Source organism: Centropristis striata, chromosome 7 (genome assembly GCF_030273125.1).
Source record: "Centropristis striata isolate RG_2023a ecotype Rhode Island chromosome 7, C.striata_1.0, whole genome shotgun sequence".
In the NCBI taxonomy this organism is placed as follows: Eukaryota; Metazoa; Chordata; class Actinopteri; order Perciformes; family Serranidae; genus Centropristis; species Centropristis striata.
This window is the reverse complement of record NC_081523.1, coordinates 25,000,528-25,015,364: the sequence shown is the minus strand read 5'-3', so window position 1 is coordinate 25,015,364 and position 14,837 is coordinate 25,000,528. Positions and strand designations below refer to the sequence as shown.

At 37.8% G+C, this 14,837-nt stretch overlaps 1 protein-coding gene across 1 annotated transcript; it reads left to right on the top strand.

The window, feature by feature from the left end:
• Nucleotides 1–9,096: 9,096 nt before the first annotated feature.
• Nucleotides 9,097–14,487, top strand: si:dkey-193c22.1 (uncharacterized protein LOC567837 homolog). Its single transcript, XM_059337236.1, has 9 exons — nucleotides 9,097–9,225; nucleotides 10,697–10,724; nucleotides 10,813–10,962; nucleotides 11,060–11,180; nucleotides 11,321–11,533; nucleotides 11,741–11,824; nucleotides 12,600–12,741; nucleotides 13,317–13,479; nucleotides 13,589–14,487. Coding segments are annotated over exons 2-9 (1,110 nt in total). The 5' UTR covers nucleotides 9,097–9,225; nucleotides 10,697–10,722; the 3' UTR covers nucleotides 13,824–14,487.
• Nucleotides 14,488–14,837: the final 350 nt, after the last annotated feature.

Genomic DNA, 14,837 nt, shown 5'->3' with positions numbered 1-14,837 from the left:
TGTTTATGCTGGAACTACACACTGACTTTTTTGGGTAAAAATCTATAAAATATCTTAGCTTACCTCAATTTGAAAGAATAATGTTTTTGTATTCCAGTTTAACAGTATTTGATACTAGTACAGGCTGTGGAAAGAATGTCTTGAAGCCTAGCTGTGGACGCTGCACGCAAGGAACTGAAAAGCAAACAAAAGTGGTGCTGAATTAAAACATACCAGGCTACCGCCATCCCATATTGCTATTATGATTCTTCTTGGATTCAAGGACATGGGGAGTTAGAGGCAATCTAGAAGAGATAGGCACGCTACACACTGGACAGGCCACCAATCAAACACATGCAGTGGAGCAAAAATGAGCTGCCAGGCCCCATTAACCCCTTTGTTCCTCCCAGTATCTGCACAATGTTATCATGCTGTAATACTCCCTAGCCTCCGCTTTGCTGTGTGGTCATTTGAATTGATGTAATAATTCAGGAATATGCAACTTACTGTGTAACCCTGATTCAAAAGGAGTTGGGACTGGGTTAAAGACATAATCAAAAACAGAATGCACAGCATTATACACAGCATCCCAACTTTTTCTTAATCTGGGTTATAAAACTAGATTTTGGATTTAGGGAACCACATGATGATAAAGTAGAACCCATCTTAAGGCCTTTATCAAGTCAGCTGAGATTTCTATTTGTTGCTACATATTCCCAAGCGAAGTTTCAATTAAGAAAGCCTGTTGATGTGCACATGGGAGGATTGTGACACAATGGGCCCCTGGGAACCCGCCTGTAAATGGCCCAACGATCTCTCCTACAGGAGCACACTGACTTTTTTTATATATTTGTTTAGCTTCTTTTTGTTGTTGTTTGTGTCTCTTTGTTGTCAATATGCATATCTGCGGTTTTGTGTCCCTCTGTGTGGTCATTTTGTGTCTCTTTGTAGTAATATTTTGTCTGTGGTTGTTTCCCCCTTGTTTCTCATTGTTATTGTGGTCTCTTTGAATCTGTTTGTAGTTGTTTTGTGTCATTTTATGTTTTTTTTTGTGGTCATTTTGAGTCTCATCCTTGTTGGTATGTGTCTTTTTGAGTGACATTGTGCAGGTAAAGGCCACAGCAGGCCCTGAACCTGAAACAAGTCAAGTCATATCATTTTTATTTATATAGCCCAAAATCACAGATTTGCCTCAAAGGGCTTACAGACTGTACATGGTATGACACCCTCTGTCCTTAGACCCTCACATCAGCCAGTAATCCATCCACAGTGGTCTTGCAGCTTTTAAGGCCCACAGTGACACAATTTATCTGGATAATAGCAGCTTTGTGACCACTAAGCTTATTTTGTTGATATATTTTACATGAATCTTAACTAGCATGATTACACAAAGCCATTTCCAATGCATCAACAATTAACTTTGCTATAAGCAAATGTGATGTGAAACATCAGCAGTGAACATAACGTCTTGTTGTCAGTCCCTGAATACAAAGAGAAAATCAAAGAAGAGGCAGGATCACCAGATTCCTTATGTACAGTACAGGGAACTCATGAGAACACAATGTAATGCAGCCGCGAGACAGTTTGAGAAAGTAGCACAGCCGTGATCTCCGACACGTAACACACACAGCTGAACTGTCAGTGTCAGTCTATTTATATGCAGTTGTATGTTCACCTTTAGATTTGAAGCAGCTTGAGCCTTTGAAGGCTGCAGGACCATGGGAACTGAAGTGGAAGAAAATGAGGTTTCAAGGCGAGAAGTGAAGCATCACATCACACACTGATGTGTGTGGCGAGTGTGTTTTTCCCTCACGGGCTCAATCCACTCTTTGACAGCACAACATTTTACTTGTGATATACGTTTGAAAAGAAAAAGACTGACATGTACCTTATCTGGTATCATGTTCCTTAACACTGTTGCTCATCAACGTTGAACGTTGACTTCCTGTTTAGGTTCAAGCAGGTACTTGGTTAAGGTTAGCGAAAAGATCAGAGTTTGGGTCAAAATAAGTAAATACTGGATACAGTAATGAAGGTGACGCAGACGGTGACATGTACTTAAATGGTGATGTATCTACGAAAGTCAATTAACAGGTTAACTTAAAATCAGAATGTTGATTTTTGGTTTCACAGGGCACTCAAAATCTAGTTTCTTGGGTCAAAGTCATTCGTTTGTTCGACCCATCCATCCTGAACAGACCTTCTCAGTCTTTATAATCACTACAGCCACTAGAGGCCGCCACCTTGTAACAAACATCAATATGAGTCGTAATAAGCTACACCTCCTGGCTCACGGTTGCGTGGGTTATCTATGAATTAGAGTGTGTTATTTTTCTCAGGTTTGAGTATGAACAGTGAAGTAGAACAATTTCATTGCGTGATTTGTTGCTCTTAATGAGTCTTTTTACGCTCACTGCTTTATAAGGTGAACAGCCATGTCAGGTTTTGAATATTCAATTTTTTTTTTTGAGGGCTGATGAGGGAAGCTCTTACCTTCTGTTGACTCAGTGAGTGCTGAAAAGAGACATGACGCACTGAAACTTGACTCTTTGCTCTCTGCATGAACTATATAAAGACGGAACTGTTGCACCTCTGAACCCCCTCAACCTGATCACGTGCACACGCACCCCTTCTTATCATTTATTTGCTTAGTCAGTTTCCCCATCAACTGCCTTATATTGCCAAACCCTCTCCACTTAATTTTCTAAAGAATGCACTCTTGAGCATCCTCTCAGGCTTGTTAGCATTCATCGGGTGCATCTGACAAGAATGGTTGCTCTGTTTCTCTCTAATCAATCAGAGGGCCCCCTGGAAAACCGCATCGCCCTCTGAACGCCAACACCTCTGTCTTCGCTGCTCCTCTGGCGTCTGCGGGACTCGGGTGTGATTCCGGGCACATGGATACCTAGAAACTGGGCCTTGTGGTCAGTGCCAGTTTCCATGGTTCCTCCCTGTCAAAGGGAGGTTCTCTCTGGGCCTGGTGTGTTTGTGAAGTCCCTGTGAAAAGATGGCTCTGTGTCCTGAGGTCCCGAGCCCACCGAGAGCAGAATTCCTCTGTGACTCCGGCTGAGTTGGGCTTGTGCAGCTCAGCGGATGGAAGGGGAAAGTGGGGGGAGAAACACAGAAGCAGCATGTTTGGGTCCTGGCCCGCTGCCATGCATCAGTTAGGGGCTCAGGGAGACTGGGTCATCGTGGGGGGAAGTAAACAGGCCAGTGTATACACATTTACAACAGCAAACATACATTTAGCCGCGAAGATACAAACAGACACAAGAAGACATCTGTACGCCTGAACACTTCGAAAAATGCATGCATTCAATGTGTCGTCCCTCCTGCCATTTAGAGTTTTCCATTTATAATCAATGATTAAGCACCAATTATAACAAAGTTAAACAATCCCCCATTTTTGCCCCCATCTTAAATGTACAGAGGATTAGGGCCACATGTGAAATATGTATTTGAGTTTAAAGTCAGAATTCTGAGAATAAAATCAGATTTAGAGTCAGAATTTTGAGTTTGTATTATTATTTTATTATTATTATTTTTAATTATTTTATTTTTATTTTATTGTATTATTATTAGTATTTTCCCAGAATTTATATTAAAAAATTCTCATTAAGATATTTTCATCTTACTCATGCGGACTTTGCAGTGTAGTTGTTGTTTTTTTTGTTTTGTTTTTTACATATTCTTGCATGTAGTTTACATATTTTTGCAGTGTAGTTTAGAAATTCTTGCAGTATAGTTTTTACATATTCTTGCAGTGTAGTTTTTTTCATATTTTTGCAGTGCAGTTTTCATATTTTTGCAGTGTAGTTTACATATGACTAACCCTTTTGCAATCCCATCGGCACTCCCACTGTTTTCTTTTTTTTTTTCTTTCCACGGGTGAAAGACTACAGTATGTACACACAACGTAGGAAGCTTCTGTTTGACGTGTAACATCCGCCTGATGTGACTCACCATGACCGCATCCTCTAAGAGAGATCATACCCAAAAGATAAAAAATGGTCCAAATGAAACCAACCAGAGATCGTTGGGCCTCTACACACCTGAGGTGTCTTTTATGAACCAAAATGAACATGAAATACTGGTTTGAATAATTTATTGCTGCTTTGCGTAGAAGAGTAAGTGCTTACAGTACACAAGTCATCCATTCTCTGCTACTTACAGTAAAATGGGATATGTGATTACCTTTATTTAGTAGCAGCGTACTACAGAAGCACAGTTCCAACGGGCTTTTATATGTGAAATGGGCCGAACGATCTGATTTCAGAGGAACAACCAGTATCACCAGCCTTTCCAGTTTCATTTGTACACAAACTCCTCTGATCCAGTGCTTTTGTCAAATGACAGTTACACCAGTGTTAAGCTGCTCACACCTTGCAATTTTACAATTACTTTCTTGAAATTCTTGTAATTCAACTTCTTCTTCTCTCTCTCTCTCTCTCTCTCTCTCTCTCTCTCTCTCTCTATCTCTTTCTCTCTCTCTTTAAATATTAGTTAAAAATGTTCTTCAAATTTTGTACCACTAATTCTCCCTAAACACCAGGCTGAATAATACCATGTCATATTTTGAATTAAAGTACTTAAAAACATAAAGTCATGAAACCTTGGGCTTCTGGTGGCTTTGTCTCAGGGAAGGCTGTTTTCTTGTTTCCTGATGGGTTTTGAGCCATTGTGCCCCTGAGGATATTAGAGGTATTGTGTTATTTGTTTAATTTTAAATTATATTCAATTGAGCTACAAAAAAGCTCAAAAATAACAAAACCAAAAATGCAAATGGAAATGTTTTAAGATAGAAATAATATTTGGAGCAACAGACTGTTGGTGTCCTCTACAGGGAGATCTCAGCTGGCAGTGATTGTGCATCTTGTTGCAGGACATGTCAGTGTGACAGTTGCTTGCTGCCATGATGGCCTGAGGTTGGGCTTCCCTGTTGAAGGGCATGCAGTGTGATGTGTCACTGGGTTTCCCTGCAGTATCAGAGGAATCACTGTATTCTGATTTGATCTAAAAGGGTCAGAGAGCAAGAAAATATGTTGGTTTTGACATCTTGTCGCTGATTTTTAGCTTTTGCACCGTTATTTAATGCAGACATAAATGCAGATGCTGAATCTATGTATTCCCACTTCACTATAAAAATTACTTTTGAAACATTTTCCACAAAGAACATAGTTTTTTTTACTATGAAAATGTGCCTAAAAGACAACTCTGTGCCTACACAGAACTTGTACTGTTATTATCTTAATACCACTATGCATACAGTAATTCCCTTAAGGATAATATAATTCTTAAACAGGCACGGGAATATGCTGTGAATTTTTACCACAGCGTTTAAAACAGGCTGACTCCACTCATACCGCCGGATGAATGCCTGACTTTGCACTCACTCAACAGCTCCGTTTCCACTGTGGCTTCTGAAAAAGCACCTGGGCCTCCCCACATCGTGGCAGATGGAGGAGCAACCACACACCCACTCAGGGCTGGAGGCTCCACTGTGTGGGGCCAAACATAACAATAACCCTCGGGCTGGTCAGAGCTCGTACGACATTCTGCTTTCCATGAATTTGCAATGTTGAATCCAAAGTTTTCCATAGTTATGGCCAATGAACCTTCTGTCCAGTACTGCACTACCCTCTGTGAATTACAGATACTTTTTAGTGCATTAATAGAGCAAAGGGGAGTAAAAATGAGACAAAACAACATCTCTGTTGAATTGCAGTGTTTATAGATTACCATGATTCCATAAAGTATAAAGGAAAGTTTTCTACACATCTCAGGTACTTACAGCAGTGCATTTTTTCAAAGCATATTATAAAACTGCAGCCACTGAGCTTGTATACACCTGAAACTCAAAGTGGATAAAGGCCCAACAGGCCTAATATTAGATACAAATGCTCGGCGGATTATGCAACAATGGGCTCCTGGGCACTGAAAAGTAAAAGGCCCCCACCTTTCCAATAAGACACCCAGAATGAGACTATGTCTACATTAAGCCATCCCTTTTTAATGAGTTTCATGATGTACACACTTTGGAGGCTGTTTCTAAAAGTTAGCTTTTGGAGAAAACGGACATTTTAGTCAGTACGGGCTGAAACACAGAAAAAGAGATGCGTTTCTAAGTTTAACTGGCTTAATGGGGCCGTATTCTGGAAGACATGCAAAACGTTTTGTTTGAAGTTTGTTTTGCATCTTTTTTTGTCATTCGTAATTCTGTGTGTCTTTGAAGCCCTTTTGTGTCTCTTTATAGTTGTTTCTGAGGCTTTTTGTGGTTGGTTGACCGTCCAACAGGAAATGTTCCCAGTCACTGGGCCTTTGCCCAGTATGCCCATTGACCAATCCTTCTATGTATAATTGTGATGATCAGTACTTAAAAAGGGCTTACATCTGCAGAATAATTGGTATGGCACTTCTAAAATTTCTACATCTTTGAGCTGTGGTCAGTGTGCGCTTCAGCAAGCAAACATCAACTGTTCTACATTCACATATTAAATCACACTATATCTTCGGTTAAAACTACAATTCAAGGAGCAAATGACAGAATTCTTCCTCCCTCTGCTGGACAAATGCCAGCAGTGCAGCTTTCACTCAGCAGCAGCTGTTTAATGTTACTAATTCTGTTACTGGTGACAGGTATTCTGATGGTAATCAATAAAGTGATCAATTTGATTACTCTTGCACCAATACCATTTGATTATTTAAGCATTACATAAAGTACTTATTTGTACAGATCAGTTGAATTACACTGTCACCTGTCTCTCTGCACTCATTATCAATAAATAAAAAAATACATGTTATTATAATATGTAATATTTGTGTCCCACCTTTTACGCAAGACTGAGAAATCTGAACATAATATAATTGTTTTCAAAAGGATATTAAATCTGATAACTTTGTCCCAGCAAGCTAAACACAATAAAGGTTAAAATCAGCAGTTGGCTTTTAAAAAGTTTTTACTGGAGGGAAATATAAAACCAGAATTGGATGAAACACAGCAAAGTCTGTTTAAATAAAGGTATTGTAAAAATAAATGACTGGGTCACATTAAAAAGAAAATTGGATTCAAAGTTAATATCATGATCATGGTTGATTCCTCACGTTGTGAATACATATAAATTTAACCCAGTAACATTATGAAACTGTTTTCAGAAAATGTTATATCAACATTCGTCAGATGTTGACCTGAATGAATGTGTGGAAATTAGCAAAACTGACTGTGACCTGAGCAGTGGCATGACAGCCATGTGGAAAATCCCAAGATAATTGCTGTTTCAGTCATTGATTAAGGAAGGAGTTGGAGGGTAAATAATTTACCACAACTGTCTGTGGGGGAAAAAAACAGAGTTCACCGGGGATGGAAAATTTTAAATTACTACTGCATGCCAGTGGATAGTGAGTAGACTGTAGCATCCCATTGCCTTTATAACTTTGATTAATCAGTATCACTGTATCACAGTGTCATAATACAGAATATATTGAATCTGCAGAGATTAATTACTTAAATTTAACAGTTAAACAGTGACAATGCTGTTGATTTTTACATAATAAGGCATGTGGAGCCTTAAATAAAAGCATATAGATTGTTAAAATAATTTGCTTGTCTGTCTCTGTTGTCTGTCTCTGTGCGTGACACAGGTCACCATCAAAGGTCAAGGTTGTACTATCCCTCTCTCTATGCATTTATATATTAATCGGGCAATATGATTTTGATACAATGATTATGTTTGTGTGTTCATGTTGGTTTAGAAACTGTGATTACTTTAATTACATATATTCCGTTTGCTTAAACTGATTAAGATTCTATAATCACAAAGAATATATTGTATCATATTTATTAGACTTTAGAATACATATAGACATTGAAAAATCCTTTGGCTCCTGTTATATCTCTGTAAGACATAACAAGGCAGAATGTTTGTCCTAACAAGTTTGTTGGCAGGTCAGGACACGGACGTGATGTACTGGGCAAGAGAGATTGTTGCCCGGTGACATGCCGTGTCCCTGTATTGATTAAGCCTGGCGAATCAGCAGATGAAGACGGCGGAACTTCCTGGAAGAAATCTACTTTCATGTCTGAGTAAACAATTGTTAGGATAAATAATGGGTTCGAGGGAAAGGACGGGGTTCAGACTTCACAAACTGAAACCCGTCTGTGTGTGTCAGGGACATGTACAGTGAACCCATATTGCACATTTCTTGACGTATTGTAATAAAATTATGTTAAATTGAGAACTTGGACGTCCTCCTGCTCATCCTTTCCCCATCAACGATCTGCGCAGAGAAAATAGGTGAGGATTTCGGTTGGTGTCAGATTGTTCAATTTTCAAGGTTTCTTCAAGCTATTTTTCTAACAAGATGCAAAAGAAAAAATATTATATATATATATATATATATATATATATATATATATATTAGCAGCTATTTGTTTACACCTGATTTACCTCATCCCACAGCTATAATAAACTTCACTAATACATTTATTAATTAAAAACTAGGTCCACTTTCTAACTATTAATTTATGTAGGCCCCATTTATTTATTATAGCTTTCAACCACATCTCCTGGTTTTCATCAGCGAATGGAGTTGAACTGAGCTATATTCATGAAAACTCAGCAAAGGCCATCTGCTGGAGAAGACTATATGAGATGGAGTTTAAAGCTCACAAAGTTTCTTTCTTTCTTTCTTTCTTTCTTTCTTTCTTTCTTTCTTTTTCAGGAAAAAATCTGGAATTATGTAATTTACATAACAGGGGCTCATTTTTGTTATGTATTTCCGGGGTATCAGCGCAAAGATGTTGAGTATCACCAGATGGATATCCGCGTCCTCCAGCAGGTAAAGAACCACTTCCACTAGCCTGCATCCACATCTCATTTATGTAAGCACGTCCGTCTATACCCAAATGACAAAAACAAAGAGCGTGACACATATATGTCAATTATGACCCATATGTTAACAGGCATATGGCATCACACGTTGACCATACTTCTGAGAAAACACCGGAAGCTCTTTTATTTTCATTGCTGAAGCGGAAGTGAAGGGAGGATTTCATCTTGAGACGCTTAGCCGTATGTGTCTTTGTATGTGTAAGGCCGAGTCCGACACCGACAGCGGCTTTTGGAGGACAGTCAGACAGTCACAGGTGAACCACGGCATCACTTCATCCGATACAACCAATATAATAGCAAACTATACCACCCCGGCTCTCAGGCTTCGGCATTAGATGCTACATATGAATATATTTTGGTACGTTTACGCTGGCATCCGGTGTTTTCCTGACCTTTCCGCTGTTTTCCCGAAGCAAATATTAAGTTTACGTTGAGCTACATAAATGTAGTGCTGTGTTAGCTAACTTCTTCTTTCTTTTGTGCCGTGTTCAAATTAAAAAGCTAACTTTGCTTCAGCGTATTATCGAACATATGAAAAGCAGGGGACCACAGCGTATTTTTGCTTTGACACAGCCTTAGCCATACTGTAGCTCACAGCTAGCTTGCTAATATCAATTTATCATGTAATGGTAATAACGTTAGCTCTTATCAAAACATTATTTCATATGATTGTGTGACTTTAACTAACAGAAGAAGCACTGACGAAGCTTTAACAACCAGCGGTGTTATTGTATAAATGCCCACTAGAGTACGCCCTGGTACACGGGAACAAAACCGGGGACCACTTTCTAAGTAACCTATTTCTAAATAATGGCGTTATTAATCCTCTGGAGTCCATCTATTTATTGAAAATACATATTTTATTTACAGTAATAACTTTATGTATATATGATATGTTGACAAGCTGAGAAAGCCAGTTGAAAGTGCATCATAGGAGCCTTCACAGTGTACCATTTATGTTACTAGACCATTTTTAAAATGGGAATTTTCTTTCTACAATGAAAACTATTACTATTTTTAATTTACATGCAAATAGACTGTTTTGTAGTTTTATTATTTATTATTTTTTCTGCTGTTTTTGTGTGTATAAATGGTAAAAAAAAAAAATAAGAAGAAGAAAGGTACATTTCCATGTGTCTTTTGTTTGTATTTTGGGTTGCTGGCCAGCTTTATACTTTGTTAGTTAAAATAAAATGAAAAATCTGACTGATGGCCAAGTTTGTGAGTTGAGAAAAAGGAGCCATGCATGTGATGGAAGGACAGACTGAAAGATGCTGAACAAAGACAGAAGTGAATGCATAGGAAGTTGACAAATTTGAACCAAAATTTCCTGGACTTCAGAGGTTTAAGCATGTAAATAACCATTTACTAATGCTCTTTAGATCAGTCATAAGCCATTAACGGGTGTTCCTAATTAGCTGTCAGTCCAGCAATGAGTAAAAATGTTAATAAGTCACTAATGAGGTTCACTGGTGTATTTCTTTGTAATAAGCCAACAGCAAAACTTTGTATTTTTATGCCAATAGGTTAATAAGAAATAAAGTCTATCTAGCAGGAGGAGGACAAACAAAACCTGTCAACCCAAAATTTGTTTTTATTAATACCTGTTAAGTGATCTCTAAAAACATTAGTAATTATTTACTAAAAAATCCTTTAGCCAATGTTTACAACTGAGTGGTACAGTAGTATCAAAATCTTCAAATATAGTAAACACTTTTTGGGATGTTTTATAATTTCCCACATTACCTGGTGTGTGTCTGAAAAACAAAACAAATGTCACACATTCCTGTTATTCACAATCTTTGTCTTTAATCTTTTGATCTTTATAGGTGAGAGCGACAGACTGACCCACAACATGTAAGAGCCTCTCATGGACAGCATCTTTGAGTGATACTGCTTATAAAAGGCTAATATATTAATACATATGTATTTTTCATTTTTGAAGGTCAGCATTAAAACATCACATGTCACTTCCTGTGTCGGTTGGCGTCCTGTTGGTGGGTGTCCCATACTCCATCTCTCTTGCTGCCCAGTGGCTTTATGGCTGGCCCAACAAACCTGGATATAATAAGTACATAGAAGCCCTAAAGCCAAGGTAACTTGTAAAATAGTGTTGATCTGTGACTTTGTTTTTTACTTATTAAGAAGAGTCAATTATTAATCTCCTTTTTCATGTTTGGCCTCTTCATCAGGCGAATATACTGTTTGACCAGGGCTGTGCTGGAAACTCTCAAATATCTGCAATATGGGAGACTTTACTTTCAGTGGAAGTCATGGTACAAGAATGACGAAAATCGTAAGCATTATGAAAAGGTGTGTTGACGATAAGTTGGAAAGAAGTGTCTTTGCATGATAGGGGAAATTTTATTAAATAATCATACTATAGTTAAATGTGTAATGATGCACCTTAAAATTGTGTCAAAGTTTACAGTTTTGTCTCTTTGGACACAAAGGGGATCACGTTTGGCCGCAGAAGCAACAAGCTGGACTTGTACCACCCTCCAAACGCAGACAGGTCTAAAGATGTGGCAGCACCGCTGGTGGTTTTCATCTACGGAGGTGCATGGGGGTCCGGAGATCGATCCATTTACTGTTTGCTGGCGAGGCGGATGGCTGAAGAACTGAGTGCAACTGTCATTTGTCCTGATTACTGCACCTATCCAAAGGTAAGAGCAACACACTGTAGGTAGTCTTACTAGTCTTATTAAAGAGAACAAATGTAGAGTGTGAATGACTGAAATATGAACAGGACTTCTCAAAACTCTGAAATATAGGTAAGAATTGTACTGCAGTAGCTCAAAGGGCAGATAAGAAATGTAATTATGAATGTTCTGTGGTATCTGAACTGACTGCTGGTTTCATCTGATTGCCAGACGAACGTTTTAGGGATGGTGCAAGATATTGCTGACTGCCTGGTTTGGGCCCAAGAGAGTGGACAGAAGTTCAACTTTGACAAAGTAAGAAATATCTTCAGGTGTTCTTTCTAAATTTAGGAAAGACTTTCACATCATAATGGTAAGATTAAGTATTTATTATAAACCCCTCAAAGCAGGAACAGTTTTATTGGTTCCATTAAATTGTACAAAACCTGCAGGTAGCTTAAATTTACTGAATCCACTCCAGTCTACTAAAATGTCTTTTCATGCAGGAAAAAAAGTTGCTCAAGCGTGGAGGAAAATTACAACCTCAAAGCAAATTTCATGGGACCTTAAAGCTCACAGTTTAAACTCGTATCATGAATAAATTCTGCAGGCTTCCTACGGGTGCTTGAAATCCTTGAAACCACTTGAATTTTAATGTTGCGGACAAGGTTAGAAAAGTGCTTGGACTTTGATAGGTGATGCATTTGGAAACCCCTGTCACAAAAAACAGTTTTGAGTAATTTTAGTGTGTGATGAAGGACCAAAATAACCTGTACTGTGAGTATCCTGTATATAAATTGTGTACTGCATACTGTATGCCATTTACCACATCTGTAAGGTGCTGGAAAAGCTTGATAATGTACCATATAAATGCTTGAAAAGTGCTTAAATTTGACTTTGGAGATGGTGTAGGAACCCTGATTCTGAAAGATTTAATTTTCTGTGTGAGTAGCAACTGTCTAATCTGTGTCTAATTTATCAACGAATTAAGATAATGATGTTTTGTTGGGGAGTACTGATCCACATTCACCCAGTGCTCATGGTCGATAATGTCATTACACATGTTGTTTTGCTTTTCTGTCTTTTATAGGACAACATAGTATTAATTGGCCATTCAGCGGGTGCACATTTGTGTGCACTGACCACACTGTTTCTCATTGATGCAAGAGAGGAGCTTTTCATGGAGGCCAGCAAGCAGAGGGACATTACACTGGCAATAAGAGGAATTATTGGTAAGGATTATTGTGCAGTCCATCTCTCACAGTCGCAACCATTTTAATGCTAAAGTTAACTCAACTTTAACCCTCTGAACCCAGAACTGACCGGGTGGTTTGAAAAGCATGTTTTCATAAAAAAATCTGAAATGACATCTTTAATCAAATCCAGAAACTGTTCAGAAAAGACATTTCTGTCAGTTTGTCAACATTTCAATGGAAAAATTACAGTATGTGTGACTAATGCATCTGTCAAAAATAAATCACTTTCACTAACCAGATCTTGTAAAAACCATTAAATTGGGATTAGAGGTTGTTAAAAACTTAAATAGTTCAATAAATATAGCATGTAGAGCCCCTATTTTTTTTTTTTTTCAATATCGGCAACACTTGTGGGTACTTGGGAAAAAATTTGGATACGTAGATTAAATGTTTTCCCAAGTTTTTGCACTAGACTGTGGGGATTGCTCTTTTTTTTGTGGCTTTTATTGTTTTTGCTATGATCTGATGGCAGTGCAGTTTTCACAATAGGACTTTGATCATCTTCCTCTTTCATATTTTCCTAAATATTTTCCTCATCTCTCTACTTTCAGGTCTCAGTGGTGTGTACAACATCATGGATCATTATGAGCACGAGCAGAGGCGAGCCATCGAATATGTCTCCACCATGCATAAAGCCATGAATGGAGTGGAGAACTTCCCGTACTACTCACCAACACACTTACTGAACAAGCTGAGTCAGGACAAACTGAACAGGTGAGATAAAAGAAATAAAAAATAAAATGAAATCTTTTGTATCTGTTATTAATTTAGAATACAACATTTGTTTTCACGTACATTTTTGTCTTGCTTTTATTGCTGCCAGAGTGCCTCCCTTCGCGTTGCTCCATGGGACCAATGACATCATAGTTCCTGCTGAATCATCCACAAAGTTCTCTGATCTCCTCACCTCGCTGTCCATCAAGGTGTCGCTCTACCTGCTGCCCAGAGTCGACCACACTGAGATGGTCACTGACCTCATGGCGTCAGACAGGTGCTTCTACCATCCCATCTACAGCTGCGTCAAGCAGGAGTATAAAAAACTTTTGGGAACCTGCTGACGGCCGGTCACATCATCAGAAAAACATCCGTTCATCACTAATATTTTACTGACTGTGCCATACACTTACATTATCAGTTTACAGTATCTGCTTTAATACCTCAAAATGATTCCTATTAAGCCTTGATTTTAAATTGATTGTGATTCCATAATGATGATTTACATACAGATTGTAATTGAGTTAATCCAGTTGTTGCATTTGATTGATGATTGATCTACATTCCTGAAACAAGGGCTGCAATCTTGATAATGTCATTCTGATATTGTTTTTACGAGACGTTATCCAGTTTATCCAGTAAAATGAAATACGTTAACTTGACATGAAATCAATGAAGCAATAACAGTATAATAAAAACACAGTAAAGCACACTAACATTAATGAAATAGGAGTCCAGTAACATTTTATACCTCGGTTTTCAGACAACTATGTGACATTTTGATTTATTAACCTGCATGTTTTTATCGATTGAAACTTTTTTCTTGATTTAATGTAATATCTTTTCTTGAACAACTATTTATTGATCTCAGACACATTAAACTCACATGAAGGAATTGATGGAGATTTTTTCGTTGTCTTGTCTTTATTTATCTATAAACTACAGCTACAAATCTCACAATGTGATATTATAACGTATTTTTTGCCAAGCAGCTGCAAATAGTTTAAACAACTATTAGCAATTGTTTAAATTGTAAATTGCATGTACAGTGTTTTTTATTATCTGTGTTGCACATACATATTCTTTACTATCATTCTTTTTATTCTTTATATATTGTAGTGAACATAGTGTCAGTATGGTAACATTTTGATAAAAACAGACAATGTGTGAAGATCTATAGAGGCACGTAATATGTAGAGAAAATGCACATTATGAAAACTTCAAAATACTTGCAGTAGAAACAACAGCATTAATTTTAAATTTTACAACAAAAAATTAAATATTTTTGTATGGCTACAGTCTGCTGCTGGCTGCAGTATTGATAATTTTTACTTTACAGATTTTAATGTTTTAGTTGA

Excerpts from the sequence above, each read along its gene's own strand:
- si:dkey-193c22.1 (XM_059337236.1), top strand. Across the intron at positions 10,963-11,059 it reads ATAGAAGCCCTAAAGCCAAG|GCGAATATACTGTTTGACCA; the intron begins GTAACTTGTAAA and ends CCTCTTCATCAG. Across the intron at positions 11,825-12,599 it reads AGAAGTTCAACTTTGACAAA|GACAACATAGTATTAATTGG; the intron begins GTAAGAAATATC and ends TGTCTTTTATAG.